We start from the raw sequence: 11,782 nt of genomic DNA on the forward strand, positions 1-11,782 counted from the left end.
GGAGTCAGGAGTTAGGAGTCAGGAGTTAATAGTCAGGAGTCAGGAGTTAGGAGTTAGAAGTTAGGAGTTAGAAGGCAGGAGTCAGGAGTCAGGAGTTAGGAGTCAGGAGTTAGGAGTCAGGAGTCAGGAGTTAGGAGTCAGGAGTCAGGAGTTAGGAGTCAGGAGCTAGGAGTTAGGAGTTAGGAGTCAGGAATTAGGAGTCAGGAGTTAGGAGTCAGGAGTCAGGAATTAGGAGTCAGGAGTTAGGAGTTAGGCGTCAGGAGTCAGGAGTCAGGAGTTAGGAGTCAGGAGTCAAGAGTCAGGAGTCAGGAGTTAGGAGTTAGGAGTCAGGAGTCAGGAGTTAGGAGTCAGGAGTTAGGAGTCAGGAGTCAGGAGTTAGGAGTCAGAAGTTAGGAGTTAGAAGGCAGGAGTCAGGAGTCAGGAGTTAGGAGTCCGGAGTTAGGAGTCAGGAGTTAGGAGTCAGGAGTTAGGAGTCAGGAGTCAGGAGTTAGGAGTCAGGAGCTAGGAGTTAGGAGTCAGGAGTTAGGAGTCAGGAATTAGGAGTCAGGAGTTAGGAGTCAGGAGTTAATAGTCAGGAGTCAGGAGTTAGGAGTTAGAAGTTAGGAGTTAGAAGGCAGGAGTCAGGAGTCAGGAGTTAGGAGTCAGGAGTTAGGAGTCAGGAGTCAGGAGTTAGGAGTCAGGAGTCAGGAGTTAGGAGTCAGGAGCTAGGAGTTAGGAGTCAGGAGTTAGGAGTCAGGAATTAGGAGTCAGGAGTTAGGAGTCAGGAGTCAGGAATTAGGAGTCAGGAGTTAGGAGTTAGGCGTCAGGAGTCAGGAGTCAGGAGTTAGGAGTCAGGAGTCAAGAGTTAGGAGTTAGGAGTCAGGAGTTAGGAGTTAGGAGTCAGGAGTTAGGAGTCAGGAGTCAGGAGTTAGGAGTCAGAAGTTAGGAGTTAGAAGGCAGGAGTCAGGAGTTAGGAGTCCGGAGTTAGGAGTCAGGAGTTAGGAGTCAGGAGTTAGGAGTCAGGAGTCAGGAGTTAGGAGTCAGGAGCTAGGAGTTAGGAGTCAGGAGTTAGGAGTCAGGAATTAGGAGTCAGGAGTCAGGAATTAGGAGTCAGGAGTTAGGAGTGAGGCGTCAGGAGTCAGGAGTTAGGAGTTAGGAGAGTCTGTTGAAGGTAGCAGAGGGCGAATCATGTGCATCTCATGGAGCTGTCACCAAAACCCCCGAAGGATCTCCATGCCCAGGGTTTCTCTGAGATGCCTAGATTCAGCTGTGTGTGTGTGTGTGTGTGTGTGCATGTGCATGTGTGTGTGTGTGTGATTGAGTGTGTGTGTGTGTGTGTGATTGAGTGTGTGCGTGTGCGTGCGTGTGCGTGTGCATGTGCGTGTGTGCGTGTAATGGAGATTGATCCCTGTGTTGTCTGTACCCTGCCATCTGTGCAGAGAGGGGAACCAGGCGTTCAGGGAGGCCATGGCCGTTCTGGAGAACCATTCTCGAGTCCGGGGTCTGTCCTTCACCTCGTTCCTCATCCTTCCTTTCCAGAGGATCACCAGGCTGAAGCTGCTCATTCAGGTACAACACAAGAGAGTTCCTTTACCGTCAGCACGCAATACTAAGCATGTCCACACATTTAAAACTACAAAGTGCTCTGCTCAAGGTGGATCAAGATCAGACTGAGTCCTGTCTGTAAGATGGGACTGGATCTGATCGGGTCTTGATGTTGGGTCTTTGTTAATAATAGAACATAGAGGATGGTCTAGACCTGCTCTGTTTGGAAAGAGTCTGAGGATCATATTTGTTGGATTATAAATAAAGACTGATAAGAGAGAGGAACAGATTCAGGACGACCGGGTAAATAAAGAGTTAATAAAGACTTCTGAACTTCTGCTGTGTCTGAATGTTCCCACAGACACGTAGCACAGTGAGCAGCATACATACTCAGGTATGTTTGGAATGAAGACATTAAGCTTTATGAATATAACTGTAATTATAGAGTGCTGATTGATCCTTTTCATAATGTTGTCAGACACAGGCTGCTCACACATGACCTGCAGAGAAACTCTGCTAATGGTTTTATCCACAGGTAAACACTCTGCTTCATTCTGCGGAGCTCCTCAGCTTCATTCTGCAGAGCTCCTCAGCTTCATTCTGCAGAGCTCCTCAGCTTCATTCTGCAGAGCTCCTCAGCTTCATTCTGCAGAGCTCCTCAGCTTCATTCTGCTGAGCTCCTCAGCTTCATTCTGCAGAGCTCCTCAGCTTCATTCTGCAGAGCTCCTCAGCTCATCTATCTCTGAGCACGCTGCTGCTGACCTCTCAAACAGCGTCAGGACGTCGGGAGAGTCTCCTAGAGCGCCCCCCGTCTTCAACTTTACACACATGGTGAAAAATAAGATGGATGGTACTGAGACTGTGAACTAAAACATAAAGTCCATAAGGTTCAAGTTTTATCAGGACTGCACATAGTTTTCAGATTTATTCATGAACATTAAAGTATGAAGCTGAGATCAGCTGCGGTCAGTCAGAGGTCTGCTCTCAGTAAATACGCAGGAGCTGTTTGTGTTCCTTTAACACTGAAAAATACAATAACAAGGCCAACACTGCGTCTGCTGCTGCATCTGAGGGAACAGCATCATGACATTTCTTATTCTGTGCTCCACTGTGAGAGCAGCTGGAGCCTCCAGGCTCCTACGAGAGAGCAGAGTGACGGTCTGAGCCGGACAGACACTTTGATGGACCAACACATCACATACATGTTGCAGCCCTCATTTCATGGCTGCAGGCTGAACCGGTCCGCTCACACTATCCTCAAACTGTGTTCTAATTTGTTCCCTGACGTGTATAGATAGAGCCTGGGTCATGATTTTATGGATGTTTCCACCAGAGGGCAGCAGATCTCAGACCTCCTCCACAGTCTCAAATCCTCTGGTGTGTCAGAGCACTGGTGAAAGTTGAGGTCTGGTTGTACTGAAGAAGCTTTTCCTCTCTCAACAGAATATCCTGAAAAAGGCAGAGGAGAACTCGGAGAGAGAAGCTAATGCTATAAAAGCCCATCAGCAGCTGGAGCAGGTAAGGCTCAGCTGGGTGTCAGAGTGTGGGAAGGGTTCACAGATCAGGCGCGTAGGTGTCTCCGTGTCACTCTCTAGTTCAGAGCAAGCGGCAACCTCCGGTCTCAAACGATGAAGCCTATGCGGAAGTGTTATAAACTGCAATACATCAAGAATCTGCTTGAGGCTGGCTGCAGAAACACCAGAAACCACATAGACATGAATGGGAAAAAGACGATCTTTGCAGCATTAATAAACATGTTTACAGTCTGGTTCAAAAAACGGCTTGGCCCTGCAAAGCTAATCTCTCTATCAGCACACACTGTACGGGGGTGAATTTTTTTCTAACGTGACGGTTCAGAAGATATTAAGATTTTAGTTTTTGCCCAAACAAGGACATGACTGACGTGACTCCCAGTCGGGAACACATAGCTGTTGGCTAGGAGGCTCACACTACGTCACACTCTGCCTGGTTGAGTTTTATTAATAATAATAATAATAATAATAATAATAATAATAATAATAATAATAATAATAACAATAATAACAACAAATTTTATTTATAACGCATTTTATAACACATCTCAAAGTGCTACAGGCACACAGTAAAAACAAACTGGAACATTTTTTAAACAAAAGCTGCACAATATATGGTAACAATTGACTCCAACCTAAATTTTAAGAAACATGTAAAAAATGTCAGCAGAAATGTAAGAGCCAGCCTTATGAACTTCAGACATGTCAGGCATCAGTTACCTTTGGCCGCTGCTAAACTGTACATGCACTCAATGATTTTTTCTCATTTGTCTTATTGTGCCACGAGCTGGTCTCAGGCTGGAGCAACCACTCTAAAACCATTATACACCCTCTACAAACAGTCACTGAAAACTCTAGATAAAAAACCAAGGAAGTACCACCACTGTAAAATCATTACGAAATATAACTTAATGACCCTTGACAGTTTTCTTTGTTATGTAGATATGTGTCTGATGTATAAACTAATTAATGATCAGGCCCCACCACCACTTAAACAATGTGTGTTACTCTGCAGGAACAATCTTAGGGAGACCAGGGCATCAGCAAGAGGGGACTGTTCAGCTAAACGTAGGAAGACTGCATTTGGACAGTCTGCATTTTCAGTCAGAGCAGCAGGAAAATGGAACTCAATCCTGACCCACATTAGAGACTGTACAAGCCTCAGTGTTTTTAAAAGTACACTGAAATTATGGCTCAAGGAAAAACAATCATGTGATCATCTGAATGCATCAAATTAGAGACAATGAAATGTAATTTTAAATGTGTTGTTATTAGTGATGGACTGTGTTGAGTAGTCTATGTATTGTTTTAAATGCTAGTATGTTTTTTTCGTTAGTATTGTACATTTGTTTACATCTTCCTGCCCAGGGACCACAGATGAAAATTAGCTTATAGCTAACTCTGGCTTGACAGTTTTTGTTTTGCATGGCCCCTGTCAAATAAACTAATAAATAAAAATATTTCTGAGGAGACGTGGGAAAAATATTGTGAACTGCAATGGAAGATAACAAGCTCAGTCTCATGGAGGTTTTTGGGATGGAAATGTCTTATCCGATATTTTATAACACCACTTCAGAAATGACACCACACAGGTTCTTCCAGCTGTTGGAGGAACTGTGGCAGTCAGCAAGCAAATCATGATCACCTGTTTTGGTCCTGTCCCAAAATACACCCTTTTTGGTTTGATATACAAAAAGAACTAAGGGAGGTGTTTGAAACAAATGTGACTTTTAGCTGGGACCAGCTCTTTGTTGGACACCTCCACACATCCAATAATAGAAAAAGTATTTCTTTATTTGGAATATTGAGCATAGCTGCTAGGGAAAGCAATAACCAGAAAATGGCTTAAACCTGCCCCACCATCTATCGGTGACTGGTGTATAATTTATGACATTTTTATTTTTTTTGACAAATATTTTTATTGCATTTTCTCGAAACGCAAAACACACAGAACTGCTCAGACACGACAGAAAAGAGAAATGTGGGTACAGTAAATAGAAAATAATTATGAAAATAAAAATAAATGACAGTGGGCACATTCTCCATCCAGCCCCTTTCATTCTCCTGCAGCAAGACAGGGTAGCTTCCAGATGACAATCAATACAGAGCATACACACATAGCAAGGCTAGAAGGTGTTTGTCAAGTAGTGAGCACTTAAAACAAAGTCACAAAGACAGGCTAGGCTGATCTGGGAAATCCACGAAGCAAAGAGGATGACAGCGTGGGCCTAATATGCTGCAAGTAAGGGTCCCAGACCTTATAGAAAGCATCTATTTTGGAGTGGAGCATGCATGTGATGTATTCACTAGGAATGCAGTCCATAACAATGTTGTGCCATGATTTTTTTGTTGGAGCAACATTCTTGATCCAGAAGAGTAGAATGTTCTTTCTAGCAGCAAAAGTCAGTATATTGAAAAGTCTCCTGTGTTTGCCGTCAGTGATCTGATCATCCGGGAGACCAAGTATCAGGCACATAGGGTCCATCCGTATTGAGACACCAAAGATAGCAGTCAGTTCATTCACAATACTAGACCAATACCTTTGTAACTTCACACATGACCAGAGGCAATGAACATAATTACCAGTCTCAGAATTGCATTTCCAGCAAAGCGGGGAATTATTAGCGTCCATTTTGTTCTTGACAACAGGTGTTATATGCGTGCGATGTACAATTCTGAACTGTATGGATTTGGTGCGGTTACACACAGAAATGTTCATGGCCTGAGACCAGACTTCCTGCCAGTCAGCATCATCTATAGCAACTTTATGACATTTTTAAAATGGAACGGATTATCTTTTCTTTGAAGCTTCAGAGAGACAAGTTTGAAGTGTGGAGTAAGTGGATGTCTTCTACAAAAGACCTTCTTTTGTTTAAGGTATTCAAACTTACTTCTGTGACTCAAAGTATTTGTATTTATTCTTTCCTTGTGAAACAGACACCCCACGTTCTGTCATTGTCCTTGTCCTTTTCTTTTTTGTTTGTTTTTGTTTTCATTGAGTTCTGTCTTGTAACATTAAAAAACAAGGTGGATCACTATAGATGATAAGTAACAAATGTAATTTGTACAATTGTGAACTCGTGATTCCAAAAAAAAAAAAAGAAAAAAAAAAAGCTGCACAACAAAATCTTGGATATCAAGACTATCAAAAAAGGCACAAACAGACAGGTCGCACAAAGAACTCAGCAGAATCTTTTTATACAACTAATCCCTGTAAGGTTTTCAGTGCCCTAAATGTTCAAACTAAACCCCCCAACATGGAGCCTCACTGGAGACAGAGGGTTTAAATGAACTTACTGTAAGACCAGCTTCTGCAGCATCAGGCCACACACAAAAACTCCCAGCATGCAACAGTGAACTCTGTAACACTTCTTGGCTCAGGCTGTGGTCACTCTTTCACCAGATTAAGGATTCCAACAGTTTCATACATCTACAATCCGACTAAAAGGAGGAATACAGGAACAGCATGTGATGTGTGGACAGTGAGGACTGATGGTGTGTCTGTTGGTCTCCCTCAGATTGTAAAGGAGTGTAATGAAGGGGTGAGAAAAATGAGTCGCACCGAGGAGCTGATCAGCATCGAGAAGACCCTGGAGTTTAAATCCAAGGTGAGAGTATCCTTCTAGCTTCACATTTACAAAATCAGTAAAGATGAACCTCACTGCTTTCAGGACCTTTCAGACTGACCTGTGACCAAGTGGCTCTCTCATCAACATGTTCATGTTATTTTTATTGTTCTGTTGAAAGGCTTAAAACAAAGATCGCTCTTACATTTGGAAACTCACCTTTAACCCTTTCACTGCTCTGCAGTCTGTGCCCATCATCTCTCACTCTCGCTGGCTGCTGAAGAAGGGTGAGGTGCAGCTGATGGCCGGACCCAAGAGCACCAGGACCATGCGGAGCCGCAAGCTGTACCAACCTGTGTTCTTATTCCTCTTTAACAACCTGCTGCTGGTCACCAAGCGCAGCTCAAGGTACGAGTCTGTTAGGTTATACTCCTTCTGTCATTTACATGGAGTGTTAATTCAGTCCATTTGTTACCAGCGGGGACAAGTTCCAGGTTCTGGACTCGTGCACTCGGGCCATGTTGAGGACTGAGGACCTGGAGGACCAGGGTCAGATGCTGGCCAACGTCTTTAATCTGAAGCTGCTGGAGAACCAGGAGGAGCGTCAGGTCAGCTACATGCTGAAGACCAGCAGCATGTGAGTATCTGACACAGGGTCCATGAAGGGATTAAACAGCAGCAGCTTTTTAAACTGGACCTTGAGACGGAGCAGATAGCGGGGAGAATGATGGATCACTTCTGGTGCTCTTAGCAGCAGCGGCCCGTTTTTAGTGAACTCCTCTAAGGGTATGAAACATGATGTCACTTGTACTCGTATACTGATCTCTTGCGTCCCGTACAGGAGTGACAAGCTTCGATGGGTGTGTGCTCTCACTCCAAACCGACGCACACGCTTCATGTCAACCAGTGCACACCAACCAGGTGAGACAGAGCTTCACTCCTCCAGAGTACAGCCTCCAACAAACAGACCAGAGCTGTGAACTTAAACTGTCTGCGACGTGTGTCAGACTCTCCTCAGGTGCAGTGCATTCAGTCATACTCGTCACAGGAGCCAGATGAACTCTCCATCGAGATGGCCGATGTTTTGAACCTTCTGGAGAGAACAGACGATGGTGAGTGGAGCTTCTGATCTGCTTTTGTTTTCCTTGAAACAAAGTCTCCCGTCTCTGAACATCTGGACGTCACTTCTGCTCTTTGTTTGTCTTCTGTCGTCCAGGTTGGATGATGGGTGAAAGGCTCCATGACGGCGAGAGGGGCTGGTTCCCAAGTCGAGTAGTGGAGGAGATCCATAGCAAAGAGGTTCGAGCTCAGAACCTGAGAGAGGCCTTCAGGATCCAGCTGGCCCAAGAAGGTGGGGGAGGTTCGCAAACTGGAACCAGGATCGGCTTAAGAGCTGGGCGACGCACGCCCAAAGTCTCCAGCCTCTCCAACACTTGGATCGATCAGATGGGGGAGAGCAGCGAAGCGAAGCAGTAACTGTGGGGAATGTGAACATTCAACACCATGTGCACTAAGAGAAAGATAATCAGGAAACATGTGACTTTGTTCTCAAACTATGACACTTTGATTTATGCTTAGTGGTGGGTGGTTTCTTAGAAATCCCCAGTCTCAGCGATCTGGGAGGCGTGATCAAAGAGCTTGAGTTGATAACCTTGTACAAGCAATGCTGCATGTCTCATAAACGTGTGTGATGCATGGAGGACAGCTCGTGTGTGGTTAAGAGCTGTGCGGGGGATGGTAGGAACCTGGAACCTTCTTGCAGAGGTTCTCTGGACATCCCTCAGCTGCATGGGCAAGTTTAAAACTTTAAATATTTTCATTTCATCGTGAAACACCTTGACACAGAGTTATAACCTGCAAACAGTTCAGTGTCTCACCAAATATAAATATATGGAGTGCTGTATGAAGACCAGCATTTATCATTTAAAGGTCTGTGTCTATAAATATTAAGATCAGAGCGTCAGCTAAAGTCCTCCAGAGTGAATCTTATGAGTGTAGAAAGACTCAGTGACGGAGAGCAGAGGCGGCGCTCAGCTCGGCTTCACGCTGTTTTCACAGCGTCTAATAATCAGTCCTAGTTAAACACATAATTTATGATTATTATCATTAATCTTCACTTCAGGACGTTCCAAAGAGCGTCCTCAGACGGGCACACACACTGTGTTTCTGACACTTTGTACGATATCTCTCAATCAGAGATCGCTGCATCAGAAAGGACTAACATCTGATGAAGTGAAAGGACACAGTTTGATGTCAGCTGCTGTGAAACAACAGAGCCTGTGTCAGATTAGATGTTTACAGACCTGTGTGCAAAGGAAGCACGTTACATTTATTCCAGAGAGGAATGTGACATCACAACTCCTGGAAACACCTGCTGACGATATTCATGACATCAGTTATCACAAACATTTAGATAAGGTCTGAATAATCTTGTTTAGGGTTTGTTGGGCCTGTCTAGTCTTCTGGTGCTTCACACTGCATGTCAACAAGTAGTGACACACGTAAACTGGGATTCAGTCTCATGTGAGGGGACACTTTGTTGTTGACATGCAGAGGATCAGACTGCAGATCATCGATCAATCAGCGGGCAGCCCAACCTGCGTCCTGAGCACAGTCCCTTTAGTGGATAGCTGCAGTGTTTCATGACTAAAAACATTCAATATTTAGATCTCCCGTACTATGCTGGCATGACCACAAACACAGAATGTAACTGAGTGACTCTGAGCAAAGCCAGTCGGTGCAGTCTCCCCATGTCCCGGTGAGAGAAGCCTTTAGTTTGATTAAACTGTGAAGTGGAGCCCAAACTGAGCGCAGCCTCTCCTCTCTGTCACAGAAAACTCTGAACCAGCAGCCATCACCAAACCTACAGTGGATAACACTCTGCACACACACACACACACACACACACACACACACACACGCACGCACACACACACACACACACACACACACACACACACACACACACACACACACACACACACACACACACACAAGCTTTGTGCCAAATGTCAAGTGTAAATTTCACAGGAATACAAACACACACAGAAATAATATATCTCAATAAAAAACAATTGAATGCCAAATAATTGCAGTATGTTGTAACTGTATAGACTGTACTGTGTCACCTCTATGAACAACTCTGGATCAGCATGATTGTAAACCTGTGTGTCTTTGAATACAGTGTACAGTATTGCAAACATCTGATGTTATAATTCTGAAATAATTGTTTTCATTTTGTAAACTGTAAATTATTGTTCATAAAAAAGCATTAATCACAGACGTGCCTGATTATATTTTTACCAAAAAATACAACAGCAGAAAAGACCCACAGATTTTTTTTTTTTTTGGCATCATGGTGAGATGGTCCCTCTCCATCTAAGTGTGTTAGGTCTCTCTCTCCTTCTCTCTCCCTGTCCCTTTGTATATCCTTATGTAATCTTTCTTTCACTTTCTCTTATTTTTTTTATTTTTTATTTTTTGGTCCACCTAGGTGTGCACGCCCTCTTTTACAGAACATGATATTAGCTGTCAATAAAAGATAGGCCAGAGTTCTAAGAGGGATGGTGATGGTCTCATGCACACAGTCACAAGCACAGAAGAAAAAGGTTTTCTTTCTTTTCTTTTGCTGCAAGAATAAATTGCATTAATATTTGACAGTTTGTGACAAACATGACACAAACCAGAAATATATATGCAGACAAGAGGAAAAAAAAACAAAAGAAGAAAAGAAACGAAAAAAAAAAAAAAAAAAAAAAAAAGAAAAGACAGAGGAGGTGGACTCTGCCTTCAGATCTGCCATGAAGTCCAGGTCCACAAAAACATATAGAAACAGGAGATTCAGCAAAAAATCTATTTAACCCAGACTTGATTGACTGAATTGTGATAGACCTGCTGTGCTTCACATGGAAATATATATTTCACCATACGATGGTTGGCTGGGTTCATGTTCATGTATGCGTGTGCGCGCCCGCACGAGAGAGAAGCAGAGCAGAGTTGTTCCGTGGTCCTGTAGCGCAGCTTTGTTAATAATGATGCTGGACTGGCTGATGTGTTTTTAAAGTGCGTTTATGCATTACTTGTGGTCTTGTACTGGATAGCGTTTCCTCTACTATTATATTGGGGGCGCACCCGTTGGAAGTCCACCACCCCCCAGCCACTGGTGGACACCCAGATTGCGGCAGGGTAATTCTCACACTGGTTGTGGGACAGATGTGAACCGCGGCTGAAGGGATTGGTGTCACCAGGCTAGGTATGAGGGGCTTGTGATCTAACAGCTGAGCTCTAACAAAATCTGGATTGTACTTCATTTAATGGGGACTGAGCTCTGGGGCTATCGGGCTAACCTTTGACGTTTACATCGATTCTATGATACATATGGTTCAGGCCTCAGCCGTTTGAGGTAGTTTCGTCATCGTATGAAGAGACTTCCTTTAGGTTTTATTATTACTTGGATACTTTCAACTGGTGGGACATACTGGGATACAAAGAAGTTCATTAAATAATAACTGCATTCCTCAACAGGCCGTGGAACAGCTTGGTACACTCAGAATAAGTCCACAAACACACCAGTGCACTCATCAGAGAAAAACTGATTGATAGAACATCCAAATATGCATACATCAAAAATATGTACAAATTTGGAAATGTCCAAAAGGACAATCGTAAAAAAATGAACAGGTCTGTGTTTGCTTCACACATCTGAGGACATGTTTAATGATAATCGAAGTTTGCACACAGAGACATTAAGACTCACTCTGAATCAGTCCATCTTCTACATATTGTGTAATTAATTATAAAGGGATGTTGAATTCTTCCTGCACTACTGCACTGTGACCAGTGGGATGTGCTGTCCAACCTCTCTTCCTTAAGGTTGAGGATGTAACCTCTGCCTGCATTGATGAGCTTTACAGGAGAGCTCGAGAGACCCAGGATCCATGAAACTGCTCTCGTAAAGGACAGTTTAGTGGCCACACTGTTAAGCTGGTAACTTTGAGGTGAGTGTAGGTATGATTATCAATTACAGTCTTATTTAAAGTGATATATATGAGCAGTGTTGACCAATGAACTAATAACAAAACCTGAATTTGAAGTGCTGAATAATATCTATTCAGTGAATACTCTTAATAATGAAGCCCCTCCGAGCTGCAGAGAAGCCAG

At 43.6% G+C, this 11,782-nt stretch overlaps 1 protein-coding gene across 2 annotated transcripts in view; it reads left to right on the forward strand.

The window, feature by feature from the left end:
• ngef (neuronal guanine nucleotide exchange factor) overlaps positions 1 to 9,902 on the forward strand; it is a 48,292-nt gene extending 38,390 nt beyond the window's left edge. For both annotated transcript variants that reach the window (XM_034700973.1, XM_034700974.1), the window contains 8 exons: positions 1,419 to 1,548; positions 2,968 to 3,042; positions 6,575 to 6,664; positions 6,867 to 7,030; positions 7,101 to 7,259; positions 7,464 to 7,543; positions 7,630 to 7,734; positions 7,839 to 9,902. In XM_034700973.1, coding sequence (XP_034556864.1) covers positions 1,419 to 1,548; positions 2,968 to 3,042; positions 6,575 to 6,664; positions 6,867 to 7,030; positions 7,101 to 7,259; positions 7,464 to 7,543; positions 7,630 to 7,734; positions 7,839 to 8,098 — 1,063 coding nt within the window. In that variant the 3' untranslated portion in view covers positions 8,099 to 9,902. The remainder of the gene's footprint in view (positions 1 to 1,418; positions 1,549 to 2,967; positions 3,043 to 6,574; positions 6,665 to 6,866; positions 7,031 to 7,100; positions 7,260 to 7,463; positions 7,544 to 7,629; positions 7,735 to 7,838) is intronic.
• The last annotated feature ends 1,880 nt before the right edge of the window (positions 9,903 to 11,782 follow it).

This window comes from Notolabrus celidotus, chromosome 14 (genome assembly GCF_009762535.1).
Source record: "Notolabrus celidotus isolate fNotCel1 chromosome 14, fNotCel1.pri, whole genome shotgun sequence".
NCBI classification, from domain to species: domain Eukaryota; kingdom Metazoa; phylum Chordata; class Actinopteri; order Labriformes; family Labridae; genus Notolabrus; species Notolabrus celidotus.